The sequence below is a fragment of the Sceloporus undulatus genome, chromosome 6 (assembly GCF_019175285.1).
Source record: "Sceloporus undulatus isolate JIND9_A2432 ecotype Alabama chromosome 6, SceUnd_v1.1, whole genome shotgun sequence".
Lineage (NCBI taxonomy): Eukaryota > Metazoa > Chordata > Lepidosauria > Squamata > Phrynosomatidae > Sceloporus > Sceloporus undulatus.
Genome location: NC_056527.1, coordinates 168165438 through 168191787, shown reverse-complemented (window position 1 = coordinate 168191787; position 26350 = coordinate 168165438). Strand labels below are relative to the sequence as shown.

The following is a 26350-nucleotide window of genomic DNA, read 5'->3' as shown; positions in this document are numbered from 1 at the left end:
GGGAAACCACCATCTTTGGAGTGCTTTCATTGGGTCTTCATTGTGCATGACATTGGGCTGGACCTTGGAGTCTCTTCTGGCTCTATGATTCTATATCTCATTATGTACATATATGCACATATAGGTATAAAATCCAAAAATACTTTTGGCCCCAAACATTTTGGATAAGGGAGACTCAACACGTTCTGCTCTTCTCCTCCAAATCAGTACGCAAAGGGATCTTGAGACTAACCGGAAGAGAGAAGTTGGTAGAATGAGCTTTCATAGACTTGAGTCTACTTCTTCAAATGCATGCATCTGAGAAAGTAGACTTGGGTCTACTAAATCTCATGCTACCAACTCCTCTCTTTCAGTTAGTCTCAAAGGTGCTACAAAGATCCCTTTGCATACTGACTTTCAGGCTATGTCTTTGAATTCTTCCTCCAAATTAGGTCCTGGACCTTGGACAGCTTCATTAAAGGTTTTATAATACCTGGAATGGGATTTCCTTGCACACATCTCCTACAAACAATGAGAACTGAAAGAGCTTGGAAGAACAGCCTAATTGTGAAGCAAAGCACTGTTTAAACCATTCGCTTTCAGGATCACAGTCGACTGCTACAACCTCTTTGCACCCACCATGCAACCCTTTCTGGACGTGGTAATTTTTCAGCCGGCTTCTCCGACTGAGGTGGACTGCTCCTGGGACAGGGGGGTCTTGCATTATGGATGAGTGGTTTCCCCCATTCCTCCTATTGCAAGAAGACCATCAATCTCATTTTACTGTGACATGATGGATGTGAGTTGGTGGCCAGAGGTGAAAAGAGTTAGCACTTTGTAGCTAAGGCGCAAAAGCTTTGAAGCTGGAGAAATTCAGAGAGAGGATCTCCCCTTTGTGTCTCTCGAGTGGGAGATCTCAGGTAACCACTAATCCTGAAAATGCATTCGTATCATTTTATAGGCTTTTATTTTAACACGATGGCTCAGAGGGAGAAGAAAAGCATTACTTTGATCCTTCCTCCCCACCTTACTATAATAATTCTTTGACGCGCATCAGAGAATGTGACATATTAAGGATTAATGTTTGGGAGTGATGCTTGAGTTAATAATTTCCCCATGTATTAATAATTTTGCATTGTCTGTTTGGGTGAAGTGTAGGAGATGGAGCAGTATATGGTGAAGGCTGGCTGTATTTAGGAGGCTGGGGTTGGATAATAAAGCAAATGTTGCAATCTTTTAGGACAGGGGTAGGCAACCCTTTTGAGCCGGGGGCCGGGTTGCTGTCCCTCAGACAACTAGGGGGCCGAAGCCAAAAAATAAATAATTAAATAATTTTTAAAAATTTAAATAAATAAATAAACCGGGACAAATGTAGGACAACATTTTCAAATGGTGGACACTTTTTTTAAAAAAAAGTGGAGGACACGCAAAAAAAATTGCTGATTTGTAAAAAAAGTTAATATAAATGCATGTTTCTGAGGCGTCTATAGACAATTGCCCCCCTTGCCCCTGTGCACGAGAGGACAAAGGCCCCGGCGGCAATCGGCGGCAGGACCAGGCTGGGGCCGGTCCCAAGGCCTTGCCGGGCCGCATCCGGCCCGCGGGCCGCAGGTTGCCTACCCCTGTTTTAGGATCTCTATAAGAAGGCTGTTTAAAACGTCTACCTGACCATCCTGAGCTGCTTGTGTCATGAGGATGCTATAATCTGGGTTACGATCTGTGGTTGCCAGCATATATAAAATGCTCTTCTCTAGTGAAGGTGAGCCTTTGGCTGCTAAGATGTCTGTCTTCTTATGTCTATGTATCCAGAAAAACTGGAACCCGTTGCTTCGCTTACATACGCAGCTGCATGTAATTCCCTGTCCTTGAATACTGGGAGAGCTCCTCCTTTTCCTGCAAAGTGATTTGCTGCCACTTCTCTCTTCCTCTTTTTAAACTGCATGTATCCATGATCCTGCTTTCTCCAAACCCTCTCTTTGCAAACAAGCTGTGCACAATAAGCAGTAAATCCACACAGAAGTGTGATTTAGTGTATTTCGTTTGCTAAGGTAAGCCCTTTTTTTTTGGCAAAGCCAATGCATAAATTGCAGAAGCCACTCCATTCTCTGATTTTGCAAACCTAACCCCCTCTTTTTTAAACTACACAGGCTTTTGAAATTATTTAGGCCTTATCTGAGCCTAGGCTAGCTTTCCAAATTCATCCATGGTGCTTTTAAAACATCCTGGAGGGCTTCTCTTGTACGTTGCCCTTTCAGCAAAGACGGCGATTGAAGATCTCCCCTCGCTTTTAAAATTAATAATTGTCCAGGCAGAAAAGAGACTCCAGTTTACTAAATGGACCCATTTTGGATGGAGCTTTTGTTCAGCCTGTCCTTTGAAATCTTTGTACATGGCGGGTTATTATTTTTAATGCAGCAGACTTTCCTAATCTGGTGCCCTGCAGCCATTTTGACACTTTGGCTCCCATTCGTCAGCCTTAGACAGCAGGGTCAGTGGTCAGGGATGCTGGGATTTGTAGTCCAAAGCATGTGAAGTGATCTGTTTGTGGAAGACTTCTATGAACCATCTACAGGGCAATGTCAGAGCTCAGAAATGTTGGTATTGCTGTTTTTATTTTATTAAGCACACAGAATTCACCAACCATTATGGCCACGCAATCTGGATGACTCTGGAAGTTATAGTCCTGGAGGCTCTGCTGCTGCAATTCAAGTTTTAGAAGAATAAATAGAAAACAAGAGAATCTGGCTGCTTGGGAATAGCAAAGAGGAGGAAGAATGAAACACTTGCAACAGTGACATTTTGCCTCTGGAGACTAGAGTGATTTGGAGCTCATTGATGGGTTCCTCCATCCATGAAAAGGGATGCCCTAACCATGCAACTCTGGATTGAAGGCATTGTTTTGTGACAAATATCACCAAAGCCACTTCTTTCCCACCTCTAATTGTGCTTTGAAATCCACGTGTGATAAAGTCGGTAGTCAAAACAGCACCATGCATGCACAAAGGGGAGATAATAGCAAATTCAGGGAAATGCATGGTTTGCAGAAGCCAAGCAGCTGCTTCCCTTAAAATGAAAGAAAGAACAGAAACCCAAATAGCCCAATGAGGCTGTTAGAAAAGAGGAACTGGAAAGCTATCTGAGAAAGGGAGAAATGGAAATGAGATGGAGAATTTTGGAAAAGATTAAGACTCGGTGAGAGAGCCGGTGTGGTCCAGTGCTTTGAGCATTGGACTCTGGAGACTAGGGTTTGAACCTCTGCTCCGCCATTGAAATCCATTGGGTGGTTTGGACAAGGCACACTCTCTCAGCCTCATAAGGCAAAGGCAAACCCCCTCTGAACAAATCTTGCCAAGAAAACCCTGTGATAGATTCACCGTAAGTTGGAAAGGACATAAGGGCACAACATGGCTTGGTGGAACCCAGAAAGAAGTGGTCCACAATGCAACATTTTGCTATTTGTCCTATTTGAGGCAGCTATTTTTCCTGAGTTCCCATATCTTTTTCTCGCCTTTATTCAGACCTTTCAAAGCTGCTCTCTTTGCCCCATGGCAGCCCTTGAGTACAATTTGTACGGACAACCATTTGTAGCTTGGTGTATGTAGGCCTCCTTCCTCCACCTGATGTCGCCAAGGTGGCAGAAGTAATGGATTATTTGGGTTTCAAAATCCCAAGGGAAGGCTCTGTCAATTAAGCCATATGGCCTGATTGTTCAACATCTGGACGCTTGAAGTAACAATTCTGCAAGCTTCTCTTCCATCTGCATCAATCTGATTTTCCTTGCCATTTGGGAATCAGTTGGCGCATTAAGTACAGCGACACAATGGCATGCTTCTGACTTGAGAAGCAAAGGGAGACGGAGCTTCACGGCTCATGTGCAAATTGTGCGCAGGTGGGAAACGCCAAGTCAGCACTTCTGCGTTTCCCATATCTTATTTACTCCTTGATAATCCTTTGGAAATATTTAGAGGAGGGTGGTGCTGGTGGCGTCGCATCGCAAAACTATTGATCCTAGGATGAATGTTGGTATTTCAGCATTTTAGCACTCTAGAATGATATACTGAAGTGTGCTTAATTCTTTCTCTCTCTCTTTTTTAATGCAATGATTTTCCTTTCTGCAGAAGTGCCTATTAATAGCACAAGTGCTTTTGTGAAGAGTATATTTTTCTCTGTGTGTATATGTCTCAGCATTGCGTTGTACCAACAATGTTGTTTAAATTAAGAAAAGCAGTATATTTCATTATCTGGGATCATTTCTGCCAGGGCAAGGCGCTTCTGGGTTCCTTGGGTGGGCATAGAAACTGTTTTAGTACCAAAACAATTCAGTCATCCATGGAGCAGGAAGTAACCAGAGGTCATCTCTAGCCATAGGGGTTTGCTGTTGTGTGACTTCAAATAATGTCAGATTTATGGCTCCTTGACTAATCTTTCCTTGTCTCATCTGGAAGGGTTGCACAGTGTGGTGTAGGGGTTTCAGCATTGGACAACAACTCTGGAGAGCAGGGTTCGAATCCCAGCTTGGCCGTGAAACCCACTGGGTGACCTTTAGGGAGTCACATTCTCTCAGCCTCAAGGGAATGCAATGACAAACCTCCTCTGAACAAATCTTGCCAAGAAAACCCCATGATAGTTGGGAAGTTGAAGTAGAGAACATCTGTTTTTGGACTCCGCTCAAAGGAAGGTCTTGACAATTCAAAATATATAGGTATCTCTTCCTGGACTGTTGACTCCAGTCTCAGATCTTCATTGCTGGGGAAACTAGGTTTCTATTGTTGAGATGACTAAAGTTGCATGAAAGACACTGCGTGAGATAAAATGCATGCTTAAAAATTAAACTTGCTGGGGGGGGGGGGTTGGTCTTCAAATGTACCTCATTTCTGCCTGTCTTGAATGGAGTAGACTTATTTCTCCTTTCCGTTCCGGTAAACTTCTTTGCAGCACTCTTCAAAAGGAGAAAAATAAGAGGGAAGAAAACACAATAGTGCCTAAATCAAGATGACCTTTAGAAAGGACATGATGTGCGCGGTCAAATGCAGAGATACCATCTTTCCCACTTTGTCCTATTATCCTCCCCTCCAGCTGTGCCCCTTTCTCGCCGGTCCCCTTGTTCTCGCTGCTGCAGAATAGCCCTGAACATCAGGGATGCCAAGGAGGAGAATCAATCTCCAAAAAAGATTCCCCGCCTGATGGAGACGGGCAGCTCTTTGGAGTGCTTTCCCCCTCCTCTGCTTGACTTTACAACTTGGAAACCAGGAATGAAAATGAATCAATACGGCAACAAGGGAAGTGCCTTTGAAGAATTCTGATAAATAAAAAGCTGGGGACTGCAGCGCCGGCTCATTGGTCACAACCTAATTAAACTCCCAGATGTTAATTGAGTCTTGGGGAGCCTGGCTGGTTTTAAGCAGTTGCAGAGAATTGAGCAGGAATTGCCATTGAGGGGTTGCTTTCACAGCTAAATAAAAATCTCTGGTTAACTAAGGTCCCAAACACACTGCGGAAATTGTCCAGAGACTGCTCTAACTGCCCTGGCTCAACGTTGGGTAATTCTAGGATCTGTAGTTTTGTGAGACATTTGTCCGCCTCTATCAAAGCGCTCTGGTGCTACAATAAACTACAATTCCCAAGATTTCCTAGTCTCAAACTGGATTATTTTTGCAGCGTGTTTTGGACCTAACCCCAGAGAATGAGTATTGTGCCACCCTTCTGGGTTTTTTAAAACAAGAAAGGATTCAGGGAGGGCTTTTTGGCATATTGAAGCTTTGCATTCATTGCTTCCTTTAGCTAGTTGGCCAGTTTTTCTCTGGCTCCTTTTATAAGCCAAGAGGACCAAGAGTCCAGAGCTGATAAGATAGGGCTCACCTCTCCAGAGATCTCATCCATAGCCTTAGGCTATATACAATCTGATAAGTACCCATTATCAGTGTAGAAGCAGAGCCACCATCGGAGATCCAGGCTTCCTTTGAGCTTGGCTGGGTATCCTTTTGCTAAATATGTGGGACAAGCTGATCATGCTCATGGGAAAGGCATATTCTGTACTTCTTGAGCAAGAGCTTGGAAGCATCATTGGTGCAAAGATCTGACAGTACATGCCTTCATTGTAAGAAAGAGAGAGGCAGAGCGACAGGCCCCTTTGTGATGTATGGTAGAATGGCTCATTTGATAATAGCCCACTTTACTTTGGCAGGGTCCCACCTTGCTCCACTTATCGCCACCTAAATCAAATGAGCTCCGGACGGCTGAAAGTGTTTCTGTTTTATTCTGGGTCATGCATTACAGCAGTGAGGATATGTTGGCACCCTCCTTGGGATGTGGACCAGGGATGCGGGTTTAAAAATAGTCCCTGCTAGCCTTGCCAATGTCAGTAGCCCACTCCAAAAGGGTTTCTCTGTCCTTAGTAGCCAGGTATATCGCCAAAATCATCGTCCAACACTCAGACCACTACTCCAGACTGTCCCTAGAGAAATCTCCTTACTACAAGATTTTGGGGAGTACCGTATATACTCAACTATAAGTCGACCTCATGTATAAGTTGAGGGCAGGTTTTGGGGACCAAATTAAGGATTTTGATATGACCCATGGATAAGTCAAGGGTAAAATTTAGGGACATGTAATGAAGGATGTAAAGACAAAGCAAAGGAAAACAATACCCAAAAAACTTATTTGTGCTTATAGTAAAGGCTGGATGGATGAGAGTGTAGAAGAGAGTCAGTGCTTCCAGGGCAGATTAAACTCTATGTATACATATATGTATATATACACACACACACACACATATGAGTAAAAGTACAGTACTTACATTGACTCATGGATAAGTCGACTCAGTTTTTTGGGGGGTTTTAACCTAAATTTTTAGACTTATACATGAATATATACAGTAGGTCTTAGAGGGGTTTTGACAATTTGTGGGACTGTTGATTTTATGTATCTGTGTAAATGCAGGAACTTTAAACTCAGATAAACGTTGCCTTGCTGCATGGACAGCTCAGAGTAGTAGCACTGAGTGGGTTGTTTGTGTCTGTTTGATCAATTGGCCGTTCTTTGCGGTGCTTGCTGTGTGTGTGCTTAAATAGATAATGTGAAAAGTCCCTAGCACCAATTTTGTAGAAATTGCAGCAAACACACAAAAAGGACTTGATGCTTTTTTGTCTTATTCTGGAGGTGAGACCTCAGGGGCGGGGAGTGGAAGATTCTCAACAGGTTGTTTCAATGTGTTGAAAGAGCCTCTCTCTCCCCAAAATCGCTCCAGCTGGGATTTCACACTCCTACTTCTGAGTTTATTTTAGGTTGTGTGTGGTGCATTCATGGAGTCCAAAGGTCCCCATCATACAAAATTCCATTTTTGGAGTCTTCTGAAATGATGTCAATAGAGGTGTCCATTCACCATGGGAGTCTGCTCAGGATTTCCCTGAGTTTGATCAAAATCTTCTTTGCTGAAATCCTAGATTCATTTTTAATAATAATAAATAATAATAAAAGTTTTATTTATATACCGCGCCTTCCCCAGATCAGGGCGGTTTACATACATTATACGTATACATACAATAGATTGTATGGCTGTACTCTTCTTTGGCCTGTTCCAAAAATTGAATTCTAGCATGATAGTAATAATAATAATAATTATTATTATTATTATTATTATTTTATTTTATTTTTACCCCGCCATTCCATTTGGATCTAGGTGGCTTACAACCATGGTAATGCAATACAATACAATGCAAAATAAACCTCCCTCCCTACCCCACAACAAACAATACCAACGTAATAATAATTAAAATATCATGCAATCATAAAAACAAATATTAATAATAATAATAAAAAATATTCTTCCCAAAGTTTGCTTCCCAAACTTTGCTCCTCCAAGTGTTTTGAACTTCAACTCTCAGAAGCCACAGCCATGTTGGCCAATGATTGGGGATTCTGGACGCTGAGGTCCAAAAGATCTGGAGGATCCAAGTTTGGGAACCATTGTCCTATAGTGCCAACTGCTTTCATCCCAGTGACCAACTCTTCCCTATTGTTAGGATCAATTCCAAGATGGCTGATCCCTTCGATCCTTCTTCCAATTGATGAAAAACTCTATATCTTCCCCAAAAGTGCAAGGACACAAAATGCTTTCTCTTAAACTAGTGACGCTGGTGAATCACAAGAGAGGATGCGGTCCAAGGTGGTGTTTAGGCATGGATGCCAGGGTCATCTGCTGTGCTGAGGCAGCAACTGCTTTAACTCCATTATCCCACTGAAGATATTTGTAATTCATTGCTAAGTGTTCTAATGGCAGCTTAGAATCGTGCAGCTGGTAAGTTTGGCTCATCCATTGGTAGATATTAAACGGCGGGTATCATACGAGGAAATATTATGGTATTAGCAGTATTGATTTAGCAGAATTGATTGAGCCCTGTGTGGCTTTTGCCTTCATGCTGGAGAAGGGAAAAGTTGCTTTTAGCTGGAATGACACCAGAAAAGGTTTTTGCCTCATTTTATTATGTCTTGGGGATTAAACCCATAGGATGAGAGGCTTTAAACATGTCTGTGATGATATGCTTGGGAACATACAGACGTTGCAAGTCATTTGTGTATATCACCTTTATATATTGTTAGTATATATGTGTGTGTTGGTAGACACAAGGGAGGCTGTGTAGGTTTTTCTTATCTGGGAAAATGCCTGTATTGTATTTTACCACTTTCTCCTGTTGTTAATGGGCTTTTGCATCCCAATTTGTCCCATTGTCATTTGTGCACTGTCAGTTGTCATGGTTTGAGTGTTGGACTAAGACTATGGAGACCAGGGTTCGATTCCCAGTTCAGCCATGAAACTCGTTGGGTCACCTTGGACAAGTCACATTTTCTCAACCTCAGAGGAAGGCAATGGCAAACCTCCTCCGAAGAAACCTCCCAAGAAAATCCCATGAGCCCTAAGTCAAAAAGAACTTGAAGGAACACAATGACAACAACTTGTTCTTCTGTCCTTTATCCTGTGATAGTTGGGATTCTGCATTCTGGTTTAGAAGCCCAACCCTTAAGCACTCAGTCTTTTCTTATGAAATGAGAGGTGCTGGGTTTTTTTTGTCTGTCTATGGCTTGTAAAGATGGAGTCTATCGGTGTCGTTGACAAGTGCAAGTTGCCTATTTGCATTGCACATTTGTGTCCAATGCAGAACATTAGCATTCACCAGTGTGCAAGAGCAGAACTGTGCATGTATATGTGTGTATGCCTTGTGGATTTGGTTGCGCCTTGGATTGAACTTTTGGCTGCAGTATTTCCATTCAACGCAAAGGATGCATAGCACAATTGACTCCATGCAAGAAGACTAACATTGTGTAACAGTCTTTGGTCCAAATTCACAGCAGTGTGACAATATCAACCTGGCCAAACTAGTAGCATCTGTTCTCAATGAGAATAAGTCAATGGTAAGCATTAGGCGAATCTCTTTCTCTCCTCCTCTCTGGTTGCTTTTTCTCTTTAAATTCTCTGCTGCTGAGGAATGGTTACAGCATGACCTTGAATGAGCCCCAATATCTCACGCTAAACGCATTTGCTACCAAGCTGGCATTTTTGGCAGAATGTTGATGTAGGTCATTTTATTACCAGGATGGATCCAACTTGGTACCGGTGCCAAGAATGCTAATAATAAACCAGTCAATGAGATGCTGGAGAAAGGGCCCCGGAGGTGTGGAGCAAGGGAAATGGAGCAACGGAGGGTTGCAAATGGAAAAGAGATGGAACTTCAGGTGCCAAGCTGTTACTCTGGGCATTGAGATACTACCCATGTGTGCCTTCAAGTCACTTGTCAACTTCAGGCAACTCCATAAATTTCATAAGCTTTTCTTAAGCAAGGAGCGCTCAGCTACAGAAATAGTTTTGCCAGTTTCTTTCTCTGAAATCAAGCGTACAGCACTTGGCATTCATTGGCAGTCTCCCTTCCAAGTACTAACCAGGGCTGACCTTGTTTAGCTTCCAAGATCAGATGGGACCTGGTGCCTATGGGGTATTTAGGCCCCTAACTACTTTTGCTTGCACCTAAGTGGAGAGTTTTCTTTGGGTCCGGAGCCTTTGGGGTGGCTAGCAAAAAGGGGTAGCTCTGCCGGAGAGCAGAGGCTCATCTTTATTTTTTCCTGACCTTTTGATGCAAGTAATTTTTATAGTTCCATTAACTGGCAAGACTGTTTCCAAAAGTACATTAGGAAAGAGTGCCTTGGGGACCGCTGTATCGTATTATGTGGAATGTTAATAGAATGAAAAATTAATTAAACACTAAAGATTACAAGAGGACAAGTATTCTCTTTCAGTCTCTTTCCCCCTCTTACTACCTCCTGCTTCATGGGGCAGACACAGAAAGTTGCAATAGCAGAAGACCCTATTTCTTAAATGGGACCCTAATCTTTCTCTATGTGAGTTTCTCAAGCGGATGTTTTGTGCTAGTCTGTTATAGCAAAAAGAGTGCCTTAATCTGATGGGGGAAAAGGTGGACTCTAATTAAGATGATGATAGTGATGATGATGCACCTTTGAGTCTAACTGGGAAAAAGATTTTGTAGCATAAGCTTTCTTAGAACTGGTCCACTTTCTCAGATGCCTGAAATGACCTGGTGCCCGGTACCAAGTTTTGCATTTCTATGGCTATTCATACAGTCTGGCTATGCACACAAAGGTCCTTCCTGGGCACCACTTCTCTCCATTCATCTGAGGAAGGAAACCAAGTCTACAAAAGCCCATGCTACAACTTCTTTTTCTCAGTTGGTCTCAAAGGGGCTACGAAATCCCTTTGCGTACTGATTTTCCAGACTAACATGGCTAGGTCTTGGGATTCTATCCCTATGATGATGATCGAGGTGGTTATGTGGTGGTGATGATGGATGATGACTGATGACTGATGGTGATGATGATGACGGCAACAACTTTTTTCTCTTTCCAGCTCTCTGCACTGAAGAATGTGTCCACGGAAGATGTGTTTCTCCTGACACCTGTCACTGTGAACCAGGATGGGGAGGTCCAGATTGTTCCAGTGGTGAGTTGAGAAAAGAAGATAGAAGTGTTCCTGCTCTATTACCTTGAAATACCCAACTGTTCTGGGAACAAAATGATGTGACCTAAAATATAAGTGCAATCTACCTGGGAAGTCTTCTGTATTTCTCCCAATATTGCCTGTGCAAAGCTGGAAAGACCCCATGGGATGGCGATGCGATGGCACAAGCTTCTGCGTCTGAGACTGTGGGCCTAGTGGATTGTGTCCTATCATAAAATGATTGCTTAAGAGCATCTCTGTTTTGCATTAAGGATCATTCCAGTAAAATATAGAATCTGTTACTTTCCACTTGCTTCTATCCTTAGGTGCTTTTCTGCACAGTCAAGCTTTCCAAATGCCACAAATGCATCATTAGTCATGTGTTGCTCACTATCCAGGGATTTTCCCTCCTGGGTGAGCTTCAGCTGGGAGATTATTGCGTTTCCCTGCTACTTGATCCTTTCAGCTTTCTGTGCGGAGAAAATGCCATTCTTCTCACACAGACAGGGAAACCATTGCTGTTGGCGGGCGGCATCCCATTGTGCAAGTGTTATAGTCATTTATTGGCTTGCTTCTCTGCCCCCATTACAGATAAACCAAAGAAAAAACTCTTATTTGCTTTGTGATGTTTTTCTCTTTTCACTCGATTTGTATGGAGTACGAAGGTGTCTCATATCAAGGCCAGGGTTGAGGGAACCAGGTCAAGATGCTGTCCTGTTGAAGTTCTCTCAGCTGCGGAGGAGCTATTTTGAAGGCTGTCCTCTTTCGATGTGTTTTCTGATGTTGTAGACACAAACATACACCTTTCAGTGGCAGTTGGTGGCTCCTTAGCCTGCGGAGTGGTGCATTTGCTCAAGGTTTTACTTTGCACTTTGAAGTTGCTGAATACCGTGTCCCTAAAGTGGTTCAGCGCTTTGGAAAACTTTTTAAAATCCCATTAAAAACCAGAATGGATTTGCCACCCACCCCAACTGCCATGGAAATTGCCTGTTTTTATGGGGCATGGGGGAAGTTGGCATCCTCACTGCCAGGCACTATGGATATTTCTATCAAACTCAAAACTTTGAAACACAAAAGTTGTTCTTTGAACGAAGGACAACTTTTGCATTTTGAGGTTCAAGAGCTTTCCAATTCCAGAGGCCCTGATTAGTTTGAATTTTTTTGCTAATTGCTAAATTACTTCATTTGGTGGCTTGATGAACCCGTGCTGGAACAAAATGTCACACGTTGCCTCCAAAGTAAGCATCGGAAAGTTACGCAACGCAAGATGATGTCTCTGTTAACTGACATAATGGAACTGGGCTTGTTAATTTTCCGAGAACAGGAGGCGGCTTTGTCTAAGGAAGATGCCAGAGTTTATTTACTGTGTGGGCAGCCTGCCTACTATTTCCAGTATTGATCAGAAACTTTGACAAGTGTCTAGTACAAAGGAAGGGGATCATTGAATGACAGTTTGGTCCCATATGTTGGAATGAGATATTTTGCTTCTTATGGTTTTGGATGTTTCTTTCTATGGCTATAGTACCATGAGTTGAACTTCAGACGTATTGCTGGGCCTGAATCACATGTAGCTGCTGCTGGTGAACAGCCAACACAGTTGGATTTTGGCAAAGGGGGCTGTTGCTTCTTGGGTCCCCTATCAATGGGATGGTGGATCTGTGCTGCCTGGAAGTTGACCATAGAGTCATACTGGAGGACCTAGAGGTTCCTAGAAAAACATTTCTCTGGGCATTTTTTGGTCCGCCACTGTGATTCTGTGGTCAACTTCCACCGCATGTTAACCATAAAATTACACTAGAGGTGTAATTATCCTAGTCCCCTCCAGTTGCTTTGGACTACAACTCCCATTATTCCTTGGCTAGCCTGGCCAACCATGTTGGCTGCAAGTGAAGGCGGAGAAGGCTGCAGTGTGAGTAAAACTTGCAAACATTTCCTATCTTGGACAAAAACTCATAACACCGTTTCACCAACATGGTGACAGGAGATTCTTTTAATTGAAGTCCACAAAGGAAAATTTGCAAGCTTGGCATATAACCTATGAAATAGTCCTTGTTGTGTTCAGGAGGGAGATTTTGGGCTATCCAAGTAGGAAGGATCCAAAAGCAGCCTTTTTCGAAGACAAGTCCCTTTCCAAAGAGTGGTGTTGTGCGACGTTGTTTAAGGATGTTAAATTTGCTTGTCTTGAAGAGAGGAGATCTGGACCTCGGAAAGGAAGCTGATAAGAGCTGGAAAGTCTGGATGAAATAGTGAGTTGCTATTATTAGAAAAGCTTTTTAAAAAGCCCTTGGTAAGAATGATTATGAAATATTGCCCAGAAGTCATGTTATTCTGAATTACCCTTTTTATCATCTTCTTTTCTTTCCTCTTTCCTTTCCTTTCCTTTCCTTTCATCTCTTTTTTCTTTTTATGGACACAGTGGGTACTTATGTCTTGTCTGTAGATTTGGAGATGCTGTAATGAGCAACTGTCAAGAAGTCAAAGAGAAAGAGAGAAATTCCATCTCACAAAAGCAATAGAGAGTCAAGTGTAAACTAGGGATGGGTAAGATGCAACCCTCCATAGGTTGAAAGACTTCCACTCTCATGATCCTTTACCAGAATGGCAAATGGTGAGGAACGCTGGGGGTTACAGTCCAACAACATCTGGAAATATGGTTTTGCCAGCTGTTGGTGTACAGCAGTGGTCCTCAACCAATGGTCCTCCAGATGTTTTGGATTTCAGCTCCCATAATTCCTGACTCTTGACCAAGTTGGCTGGGGCTTCTGGGACCTGCAGTCCAAAGCAAATGGAAGACCAAAGATTAGAAACCATTGGCATACAAGAAGGCATTCCTCCTTCTTTCTCTTTACATCTGGATAAGATGGTTGTGTGATCCCATAACCACATTTTCTCTGGCTTTATCTCCTCTGTGAGATGGTCAGTCTTATGTTGTGAAGAATTCGGACAATGCTGGACATTTGGACAAATGGAGATGGGCTAATCTGGGAAGTGATGCTTTCCTTTCAAAAGGTTGCAAGGGGGGGCTTCCTCGATTAAATATTTTAGCTTTTAAAGGTAATTAGGAATATTAAAGCCCTGACAACGACGGAATTGGAAACATTATTCATAACTTTTATTTCCTCACTGGGCAACGGTCCAGTATGTTTCATTTATGGGTGGTTTGGGGAGGCTTTAGGGAGGGGAATGTTAGCCAACTCTCAAATTAACGATTCCCCGGTTGTCTCCGCAAATGATATCCCAGGATTAGCCCTGAAATCGCAGTGTACTCTTTTTGTTAAATGTAATTACTGCATTTGTTAGTCTTGGCGCTCTGGATTGTCACTTCGATCCCCTGGTGTGCACAACTCCCCCGACAAAGTCTGCTGAGCTTTGAATGTGACCCTAGAAGTAGTCGTTGTTGTTGTTGAGATACATTTTGGGGGTTGTTTGTCAAGAAGCTCTTGTGCAAAGCAGTTGTGCTCCAGCAGTGCAACCTTTTGCACAACGACTTTGGTGAAAAGAGACTTCTGTTTCCAAGTATCAGACTCCTGACAGATGTGTGTCCAGGAAAGATAAAGAGGGATGCAAAGACATGGCAATTCCTTCCAAGCAAAAGCAGAGTCTCTGAATTGCATAAATCAGCGCAAACAAGCTTTGATAGAAATCGGGAGGTGTCAGCTATGTTCTTGTGCAATAACATCCCAAATCCTCAAAACAGACCAAAATGCATTGACTCAAGCTTTTGAAGCTCCGCTGGCTGCTTCATCATGCAAAGGCGCTTTTAAAAAATCATAGAAGAGAAGAAACATTATAAAATGACAATGTTAGTCACAGGTTTGCATTTTATCAAGGTGTTGTTGATGTGAGGTCAAAGGCTTTCATGGCCGGCATCCATAGTTTTTGGGGTTTTTTCGTGCTATGTGGCCATGTTCTAGAAGAGTTTATTCTCTGACGATGCCAAAGCCACAGATGCTGGCCAAACACCAGGAATAAAATCTTCTAGAACTTGGCCACATAGCCCAAAAAACCCACAAAAAACTATGTTGTTGGTGTGTTGTACTTTGGAGGGATATCTATGCAAGCGGGTACCTCTTCCTTCTGGTTTTGTGGCAATGGAAACAAAACCATCCAAAGTCCAATGCAAAAAGGTACTTCTGAGATCCAAGATGTTTCCATCCTTTCTGAGATCACAGTCCCCTTTATTAGGTAAAGAACTTGCTCAAGAGTAGCTCCATGCTTTTGCATTTGGGAAATTTTAGGTGCTGATTTGGTAAAACATACCAAATATAGTCCTAATAGAAACCCTAAATAGTAAAGTCCCAGTCTGTTGGTTCTCTCCTTAGGATCTGTATTCTAGCTTACAGATGTGATTAAATTTGCTTGCTCAGTGTGGTTCACCTTCTGTTCAGTTTTCTCCTTTGGGTTGTGGAAGCCTTTTCTCACCTTGTTCCTCAAGCATTTGTGCGCATTTGTCGCTATTCTTAACCTCTGTAAATCTCTGCCCTTGAGTGTGTCGCTTAATACTACACCAGAATAATACACCGGAAAAGGGCAGACTCAAGTGTTGGGAATAATTGGAGGGAGGGGTTGGCATAAAACTGCCAGTTACAATAATGTCTTTATATAAATCCATAGTTCAACTGTGCCTGGAATATCCCGGTTGCCCTGTCTCAAAAGGGATCTCATAAAAGCCGAGGAAGATGCAGGAAAGGGCAAGTGAAATGATCTGGGAGTAGGCGTGCCTGGCTTATGATCCGAGGCAAAGCATTCAGGGCTTTTTCAGTGGAGAAAAGGGGGGTTTTCAATGCAGACCCAATGACGAGAAAAAGTATGAACAGTTTGGAGAAAGTAGTTACAAAAGTATAGTTTTTTGTGGGTTTTTTTTTGGGGGGGGGACTATGTAGCCATGTTCTAGAAGAGTTTATTCCTGACGTTTTGCCGGCATCTGTGGCTGGCATCTTCAGTTGCAAAACCCCTTTTCTCCTCATGATACTAGACCTTGGACCAAACTAGTCTTAACTGATAAGCAGAAAACATCCAGGGTTAGGCACGTTGGCCATATAGCAAATCCAATAACATCAAAAACCCACTGAACAGTGATACCTTTCCTGGTCCAACCAAAATGCACAATGGACATGTTGCAAGCTTTCAAAGCTCCATCGGCTTCTTTATCTGACAAGGTGTTAAAAACCATACAGGAGAGAGAGAAAAATGAAGATGTTAGTCATAGGTCTGCATTTTGCTGGGTTTTTTTCTCAGTTTGGATGGTATGGAGGGGCATTTCTTGCAGGTTGGCACTTCTTCCTTCTGGCCATGTGGGTACCAAGAGATTCTCAAAGTCCAGGAAATTTAACTTCCATTTGCAACACAGAAAGATACTTCATGTTGCAATGAAGAAAGTTTAGAATGGACAAAGGAAGTTTTTCACTCAGCACATAATTAGCTTCAATCCCTAGAAGATAAGTGTTTTCCCAGGTACTGTTCTGCAGATTCACAGCTGGCATCCATAGTTTTTTGTGGGGGTTTTCGGGCAATGTGTCCATGTTCTAGAAGAGTTTATTCCTGACATTTCTTGCAAATTAGATGGTTGGGGTGATCCATTGGGTTCCTCCATTGCCTTATTGACCACTTGTTGAAACCTAGTGATGTAACACTTGTTTTCCTGCACAGCTTTCCTTGCTGAAGATCATAATTCCTGCTAAAGAGTTCCACGCTTTTGTCAAGGTGAGAATGACTTTGAGACAAACGGTTTACGCATTGCAAAAGGCAACCTGTGCCATATTTGACTCAGCGTGGTTCTTTACCTTTTTCCCCCTCCACACTGGCTGACATGCTGCTACCCATGCCTGCGGGCCTTGCTTTTGATTTCAGACCCAAAAAAAGTGTAATCTATTAAAGCTCAATTACCATAACAATAACAAAGGCGAGTAGTAACAAGGTTTGAAACAATAATTCTATGATTCTATGAAAAGCGACCATGGAATGAAATAGGCCTTAATGACATTTAAGGGGAATGGCTCCAAGCCAGGAAGAAATGGTTGGCCAGCTCAACATTTTGCTTTTTGAGCCTCCCTTCTCTCTGTTTCTGTCCACTTTGGCTGTACAGATGCAGGAGGAAATTCAGTAAAAAAGCTCAGTGTGAATTTTTCCTGCTCACCTGCTCAATTATTTCTAAGCAATTAACTTCCAACAACGCGGCAGGTTGATCTGGGGCTCCCTGCAGGGAGACGGTTGGGAATATACCTGGCTTTCAAACGGAGGTTCTTGTGGTTAGGCATCCAGATTGATCAATGTTCGGCAAGACAAACACACATCAGCGTGCCATCCAAGGGCGGCTCTGCAAACGTCCTTCACACACGAGAGTTGCGTTTGCTTTTTGAAAAGCTGTGTTGCCGCACTTGAAGTTAAGGACGTATTATGGGAACGATTGCACCGGGTGCCGTGTCCCAGGAGTTGAATGGAAGTGCCCTTGCTGAAATGAGCTAGCTGTATGGAGGGACGTAAGCTAAGCTTTGCTTCATTTTCCCTCTTTTATAGCCAAATGTTTTATGCAAAGGGCAGTGCCATCCAAAATCAAAGATGCATTGACAGTTGTGGATTAGAATTGGACACAAGCTTTGTGTGCTCAGCAGAAATGCCCTCCTTGTGACTGATCTAATGACATGGTTTTGTTGGGTTTTTAGGCTCTGTGGCCATCTTTTGGAAGAGTTTAACCTCCTGATGTCAGGAATAAATTCTTCCAGAACATGGCGACAGAGCCTGAAAACCCCACAAAACTATGGATTCCAGCCATAAAAGCCTTCGACTTCACATTGATCTAATAACAGTTTGTCCTTAGATAGTTTGCCTGCCATTCAACAACAGAAAAATGCACAGATTAATATGGAAATCACTCCTCCCTACCCAGGGTCACACAGTATGCATGTGTGTGTATATATATGTATACACACACCCCACTCTCTTGCATGCCAGCATTCTCTGAAGATGCAAGCCACAAATGCTGGTGAAACATCAGGAATAAACTCTTCTGGCCACATAAGCCCCAAAAAACCACTAACAAAACCCTATATCCTGAGAAGTCTGATGAAAATTATACTATCTGGACAGATTACTGACCAATTTATCACTGGCTGCTACTATAATTTTTGTTTCCCTCTCTTTCTCAGAAGAGAAAGATGTTTGGAGTCATTTCCCTCCTCGACAACAGCAGCAATATGCCAAAATATCCCTAAATTAAAAAAACCCCTTAGGACCAATACTGGATTATATTTTAGATCCATTTGTCCCATGCTGTTGTTGGCCATTTAGTGGCACCTTAAATGAACCTCTCGAAAAGGGTTCATCACACAACTTGACTGGGCTTGAGACGGTTGGCATTTCTTGATCCTTGGCATTTCCGTGCAACTTAGTCCTTTTGTCTGCTGCAGCCCTTTGCAGAAGTCTGGCCTGTCAAGTTAAGATAACTTTTGTAAAACTCTAAACTCAGAAGGCAATAAAGGGGAAGGAAAATATATTTTTCCACTCGGTTGCCCTGCTGTCATCTCAGGTTGCCAAATCCAGCATTTGTCCTAAGGTTTTTAAATATAGGGATTCTTTGCATGTTGATGCTGTTGTTGAGGAGGGAAATGGCTCCAAGCGTCTTTCATCTGAGAAAAAGAAGGAGCCAGAAATTATAGTACCGAGCTGGTCAGCAATCTGTCCAGATAGTATAGTTTTCATCAGCCTTCTCAGGACAAATTGTCATTAGAACAAGAACCTATTTCAACTTTCTTCTTTCCCTTGACAAAGCAAGGAAATGATCTGGTGTAGTTCCAAGTAGACCATCTTCCAGAAGAGCCCAAGTTTCCAGCTGTTCCAAGGCTGTACCTCTTGCTGAGACGCTGCACTCGGTTGTTATGATTTGGGCTATTTTTGGAAAGAGAAATAAATATACAGATACAGACCAAAGTCATAACAGCCTCGCATACCATCTCTGTAAGATCCCTCTTAAGGGTATAGCTTTGAAAAAGATGGAAGCTTGGAGTCTTGATGTGTGAGAAGCGCAGTTGGAAGATGGTTTGCTCAGGGCTTGGGATATAAATAAAATCTATGATGATGATGATGATGATGATGATGATGATGATGATGATGCATTTTCCATCTAGGAGGTGACACAGACACAGACCAAAATGGACCAAAAAAAAAATCAATCCCCTTTACAAACCTCTGGCCCAACATTTAATTTTAATCTTTGGCTACTTCACTCTTTCCTTCCGCACAAAACTCCAGCTTGGTAAGAAATGGCTAAATTCTACATTTTAGGACTCAATGAGGCCTTTGAGAGCCATGCATATTTTCATTGAAATTGCACTATACGTTTCTTGTAGAAGGACTCTCAATTTGCAAGGAGGGTTTTTATTCCTTCGGAAGCTTCCAGTCTTGGCAGCAGTACTTTTCGGAAGAATATAGGGTTGCGTCCTCTTTGCTTACAGATGCAACAAAACTGCAAATTGTTTTTTTTAGCAATAAATACAAGGTAGCTGCAGGCGGCTATGGAGAAAACCTCTTGCATGAGAAGCCAGTCTGTTAGAAAATGGTTGGGTTTCCCCAAATTAGATGGTGATGGTCTTGTTTTTTCAGCAAGGAAATCTGTTTCTCTGCTGGCTCAGTCGTGTCCCTTCATGAGTGAGCACCTTTTATCTCCGCTCTGCGAGAAGGGAAATACACTGAGATAAAGTTGGTTAGGTTTGTGGCATTTATGGGACCGATGGAGCTGCTAAAGGGGGAAAAGGTCTGGTTTCTTTGCATACCTAGGGATTCTTTGCACTCCTTGTTTTTCGTGAACAGCGGATATGGGATCAGATCCAGTTGGATTAAGACCTAGGTCCAAGTGATCAATGTGACATTGCTTAGATATTTAAACAGGGCTATCATGTCACCTTTACAACCTTCTTTTCTCCAGGCTAAAGATACCCACTCCTCATAGGAAATCTTCACATCTTCGCTAAGATAAAAATGATATAATCCCAAGAATGCAGTTATTGGCACCTAATGCTTATTTAGTTTATGTCTTGCATTATATATAATACATGCAGGAAAATGTGCCAGTCGCAACTGAAGACAAGGTGTGCCTGATCTGCATTGTCTTCTCTTTTGGCTGGAGTTTCTGTACCATTTCATCTCCATAGTTCCCTGGCATTTCTGAATCTTTCTTAGGAATGCAGCAGGACTCAGATCTCAAACCTGTTGAAAATGGATGGTTAATGTCCTGGCAGAGTCTTCTGACTTTGCGTTGTTGGTAAAACGCAGCTTTGTGGGGGAAGTTCAGTTTTCCAGACGGCAGAATTAATGCACTTTGATGCTGCTTTAACTGTCATGGTGACCAGATGTCTGTTTTTTTCCCCAAGGCATGCCCTACATTTCAACCTCCTGCCCAGGAGGAAATCCAAAATGTCCTCCATTTTGAGCATGACTACGAAGCATGCTTTTACATTTCTATTAGTGCTTTTCTTTGGTAACATCCTACATTTTTCTTGAATATCTTACATTTTGCGGTGTGCTGTCTTCTTTTGCAGTTGGGACATGTGGTCACCCTGGTCATGGCACCATCCTATGGAATCCTGGGATTTTAGTTTTTGGTTACACTAGAATTCCAGAATTCCATAGCATTGGGGCATGGCAGCTAAAGCAGTGTCAAACTGCATTAATTCTGCAATGTAGATGCAGTTTGAGATTCTGGAATAAAGCCCAGCAAAGCTGAGCTTCCTAACCCTGCTTTGATTCCCGGAAGGAAAGATGCTCACGGTCGCAAGCAGACAACCAGATTGGCTTCTCCTCTCCAACACATGCGTCTGCCCACCCATCTCCGCCAAACATAACCCTGGCACTTCCATCTCCCTTTTCTACAGCCTTTTTAAAAAATAAAATCCCACAAATTATTCCCAGCTGCTGCCAAGAAAGGTGTTAATCTCACCAAACCAAGCAGATTGTGTTTATACTGTACATCCCAAGGGTGCTGGGCCCACCTACGTATGTTGGCGCTTTTCTCCACCAGTATTTTGCAGCCCCAGGATGCCATAAGGAATGGCGGCTTGTGTTCAGGACACAGGAAAGCAGAGAGGGGTGTGTGTGTAGTATATATCAAAATGTCTCAGATAGTATATAAAACTAAGATGGTAGACAAGATCAGGAGGAAGATGAATGTACTTGATACATGAAAACAGAGGGCTAAATCTGATTTTGGTGTAGTGGTTTCAGCATTGGACTAGGACTCTGGAATTCCTATTTTAGCTACTCACACTGTCTCAGCCACAGAGGATGGCATCAACAAAGACCCTCTGAAGAAACCTGCCAATGATAGATTTGCCTTAGGGTTGCCATAAGTTGGAAACGACTTGAAGGCACATGACAACAACAACAAAAATCCCATTTTGGTCTCCAATTGAGGAGACCCTGAATGAGAGCCAGTGTGGTGTAGTGGTTTGAGTGATGGAGTATGACTCCAGAGACCAGGGTTCGAATCTCCACTTGGCCACAAAAACCCATTGGGTGACCTTGGGCAAGTCGTACTGTCTCAGCTTTATAGGAAGACAGAGGCAATCCCTGTCTAAACAAGTCTTTCCAAGAAAACCTTAAGACAGGCTTGCCTTTGGTGTGCCATACATTGGGAATGACATGAAGGCACATGACGACAACAAGTCCAAATAAATAAGGACTTGTTACTCATCATTGTTTGCAATGGTTTTGCCGCATGTTGGACTGAAATTTAGCTTTATCCTTCAGTAAACAAGAACATTTAGCATAGAAATGGAATGGATTGATATATAAATATGCAGGGGTGGAATAATTCATAAAGCATTAGATGCTTTTTAGCTGGAAAAGCAAGAGAGAGAGAGAGAGAGAGAGAGAGCAGTTTTCACTTAAGAATTCTTCGGTTTGGTTTTTTTGGTTTTTTAAGGACCCTAGTTGCAGTAAAATTCTTCATTTAGGATTCTCAGAACTACTTCCCCAAATTGTATTTTTGAAACTGAGCAAAGGTCTCTTTTTTCCAAATAGAGCAGGCAAATATTCCATTTATAGCATCTCCTGACTCCAGATCTCTCTCTCTCTCTGACTACAAACATTGATTCTTCATCCTATTCTTCTCAAACTTGCGACTATAGCCATGCTTACTTACCTTTGGGATATACTTCTGAAAAAGCCTGCGTGGGATTAGGCTGTTAAGCACCTTGAACATTTTCTTAACAGACTCTCTTCTTGTCGTCCCACATTGCAAGGTTTGCATTTCTCAAACAAGCTCATTGTTTTTCTCTTAAAGAACTGTTACCATTAGAAAATGCTTGTAGTGTTGTTCTTACATTTTAAATGGCTAGAATTAGAGAAGGAGGTAAATAGCTTTGTCTTGTTGTTGATGTTATTGTGTGCCTTCAAGTCATTTCTGATTTATGGTGACTCTACGGTTATGGTTTTCTGGGGCTGAGAGTATGTGCCACCCAATGGGTTTCTATGGCTGGATGGAGAATCGAATGCTGATCTCCATAGTCCAATGCTCAAACCACTATGCCACTAAGGTGACTCTAATCATAGGGTTTTCTTTGGCAAGGTTTCTTCACAGCAGGTTTCCCTTTGCCTTCCTCTGAGGCTCAGAGAGTGTGACTTACCCAGTGAGTTTCCATGGGTGAGCAGGGATTTGAACCCTGGTCCACAGAGGCATAGTCCAATGCTCCCGTGCTCAAACCACTACCCCTCATTGGCAGTTTCTTTTTGGAGGTGTGCCATGGTTTCTGCCATTGTTTGGACAGAGCAGAGACTTTCAGTGCCAAAGCTTGCAAAGGCTAGCTTGAATGCTGAATGCTGAAGCAACTCTTTCCGTGCCCATCCTACCTCTGTCCCATTTAGCTTGGATTTGGGCTAAATTCATTTAGCAAAGTTTAGATCATTTACTTTGCTCATCTCCAAGTCCTCCGTTAGACTGCCTTGCTTAGATATCATTGTACACAATCATCATCATCATTTTAAAATAGCATTATCAGTGTACATGGTGTTTTACAAATAGAAGAACAACTAGTCTGCCAAAAGTGATGGTGTTTGTTGAAGGCACACAACAGCAAACAAAACTTTGGCAGGGCTAGCAGTTTCTTGTTGTTGTTCTTCTTGTAAAACATTATGTACGCTGATATTACTATATAAATTGATGATGATGATGATGATGATGATGATGTTTCCATCTTATGACCACTCTAAGGCCAACGTATCATGAGTTGTTTTTTGGCAAGGGTTGTTCGGAGGAGGTTTGCCGTTGCCATCCTCTGAGGCTGAGAGAGTGTGACTTGCCCAAGATCACCCAATGGGTTTCATGGCCGAAATGGGATTCAAACCCAAGTCTCCAGAGTCGAGTCCAACACGCAAACCACTACGTCATCTCCTCTTGTCTCTTCTTCCAGATCAATAATTCTTGTTGTCTTGACCACACTTCATTCTGGACAGTTCCTAACTCACGGAGTTTGACCACTTGTTGGTATGCTCTTGCCCAAGTACTCTCTCGGTCATATGACCATAGAAGAAGAAGCGACAATGTGCAAAAACATCAGCGTCCATATCGGTTTTAAATGTGACAGGTTTTTCTCCAGCGGCGACAGGGGAGATCTCAATATTCAACTAGCCTCTTTGGCTTCTGTCTCCCTTTGGCTTGCTGACACTTGTGCCAAATAAATTATGCAAATGCGGACAGGTTTCATTTGCTTAATTCAGTTTGCAGAAATTGGGATTTATTGCAATTTTGTGGGGATTTTTACCCCGCTGTGCCTCGTTTTGGATTGCGATTCTAAAGGTTATGGTTGAAAGGGAATCATTAATTGAAAGGAGGGTATGTTCAAAGGGGAGGTTTTGAAGCGCCTACGCCGGTCAGATTGTCCTTTTCCTTCTGCTTGCTAAATTTTACCTGCCAGAGGCTTCCTCATTCATCATCCAGCATTACAGGTGGGGAACAGATGGCGCCTCGGAAACGCGAAGGCGGTAGGCAAACTCTTTGAGAGACTCGATCCTCGACCACATCTGGACCTCTAAACCAAGCAATTTCCTAGTTCGGCAAAGTCAAGTAGTTTGATGCAAACTTCTTCTTAGCCTGATGCCTTTGTGTGTATGTGTCCCTCACAACTCTTGTTCAACCAAGATGCAGGAAGGTAAGGCAAAGAGGAAGGAGACAGGGACAGTCTGTCACCATCACCATGGCTGTCCTCTCTTCCTTGATCCTGGAAGCTTTTATGTCCAGGGAATAGTGCATGACCCATGCCGGCCTCTTCCTACAAAGAGGCTCCTTTGCTTCGTTGGTTTGTTCCCCTGGTAGAGCTCTGACCAAGAAGGAAAAGTCTTTGAAGAGACCAGGTCATGAGTACTGCCTCTGCCCTGTGGAACTGCAGGTAGAGCAATGGCCAGAACCAGTGTCAGAGAGTCACAGAATCATAGAATCCTAGAGTTGGGAGAGACCCCAAGAAGGGACATCCAGTCCAACCCCCTTCTGCCATGAAGGAATTCTCAATCAAAGCATCCCTGACAGATGGCCATCCAGCCTCTGTTTAAAGACCTTCAAGGAGGGAGACTCCACTTTACTCCGAGGGAGTGTGTTCCCCTGTCGAATAGCCCTTACTCTCAGGAAGGTCTCCCTAATGTTGAGCTGGAATCTCTTTCCCTGTAGCTTGGATCCATTGTTCTGGGTCCTATTCTCTGGAGCAGCAAACTTTCTCCCTCCTCAATATGACGTCCCTTCAAATACTTAAACAGGGCTATCATATCATCTCTTGACTGTCTCTTCTCCACGCTAAACATCCCCAGCAACCTAAGTCTTTCCTCATAAGGCATAGTTTTCAGATCCTTCACTATTTTGCTCTCCCTCCTCTGAACACGCTTGTTTCTCCACATCCTTTTTGAATTGTAGTGTCCAGAAATGAACATGAATAGAGTGGGACTATTACTTCCCTTGATCTAGACACTATACTTCTATTGATGCAGCCTAGAATCGCATGTCCCCCATGCCTGTGGGGCAATGAATCCACTCCATGTTTTAGTTTGAACTATAAAGGACGACGAGTCTGGAGACCATTTCCATGGCTGAGTTGGAAATCCTACCCTGGTCTCCAGAGTCCTAATCCAATGCCCAAACCACTAAAGGGCAGTACAGTAACATCCCAAATCCACAAAACAGTGGACCAACTAAAATGTAAAAAATACATGATGCAAGCTTATAGCAGGACAGCATGACATTAAAGCCTCAGGTTAATAAGGCCTTTTGGCATCAGGGAAAGTAACTTTCCCCATCTCCACAGAGACCAAAGAGGCAAGTAGTTTAGACACAGTGCATCCCTTTGGAAAGAGAAGGAGAGCTCAGGCAGCCAGCCTGGGATTTTTCAGGCTGCTGAGCTATCAGCTGGAAGCAGAAGTTGCGGGTTTCTGAATTTTCATCAAAATACGAAAAGCGAGCAGCTGGAGGAAAACCTACAAAGGAGAAACAGCAGAGCCAGATGTGGGTCCTCCCTCCTCCCCAGTAAGGCTTTGAAAGAAAAAAAGCCCCCTTTGAGCAAGGAAGAACTCCTCAGATGGGGAAAGAGCTGAACTGCCTTTTTTATCATCCAGACAATTTCACATGAAGTGAGGAAAGGACCTCATGACTGTAAACCAGCTGTAATAATCCGACAGCGGAAAGGAGATAGAGATGAGTGTTACCTCTCAAGAGGCATTCATCTGCTTCCCCCAACCCACCAAGGTATCCGCCAATGTGTTTATGAAGAGCGTAAAGATCTATTTTATTGTTATCGTCGGGCGCTACAGGCTCAATAAACATTGTTTAATGTTTAAACACAATCTACTGGAAGTGATTTTGCGTTGGCAGCCAAAACTTCTCTTTTCTGCTGTGAAAATGTTGGGAAGGAGGAGGAAAACGGAAGAGAGGAATGCAGTCTTGCTTGCACCCGGTTTTTGCCTGTGTTCAGATGAAGCATTGGAATTTCAGCCCCATCTGGCAGATGTCAGGAAATTCATCCTGGCCTTGTGTTAAGCGTCTTCTTCAGTCATTGCATGTCCTTTTTTCCCTGCAGCGACCGACTGGAGTGTGTTTCGTGCTCCTTCCCTGCAGAGTTTGATTGCTTGCTTTGTGGACAAGAAATTGATGGTTTGCCAGGCGCTGGAAAATATTGAAAAGTTTGGAGGTGGTAGAGTGGAAACAGTTGGAAGAGTGGCGAGGAAAATGTTAAAGAGCACAGAGAAGGTGTCCGTTGGAGTACAAATAGGAGAATGAAAAGTAGCGACGTGATCCACAGGTGGAAACAATATTTAGGGTTGTGTAATACCTCTGTTGAGAGGCAGCGTGGCATAGCGGGAGCTCTGGTGTCACAGCAAACTACACATTCCAGAATTCTT

The 26350-nt window shown here is 42.9% G+C and overlaps 1 protein-coding gene across 8 annotated transcripts in view; it reads left to right on the top strand.

Annotated features, from left to right (window-relative positions):
- The window catches only part of MEGF11 (multiple EGF like domains 11), a 277220-nt gene that overhangs the window by 97696 nt on the left and 153174 nt on the right, over nucleotides 1–26350 (top strand). For all 8 annotated transcript variants that reach the window (XR_006104620.1, XM_042474946.1, XM_042474943.1 and 5 more), the window contains one exon: nucleotides 10892–10984. Coding sequence is in view for 7 of the 8 variants with exons in the window: in XM_042474946.1 (XP_042330880.1) it covers nucleotides 10892–10984 (93 nt within the window). In the remaining variant the exon portion in view is untranslated. The remainder of the gene's footprint in view (nucleotides 1–10891; nucleotides 10985–26350) is intronic.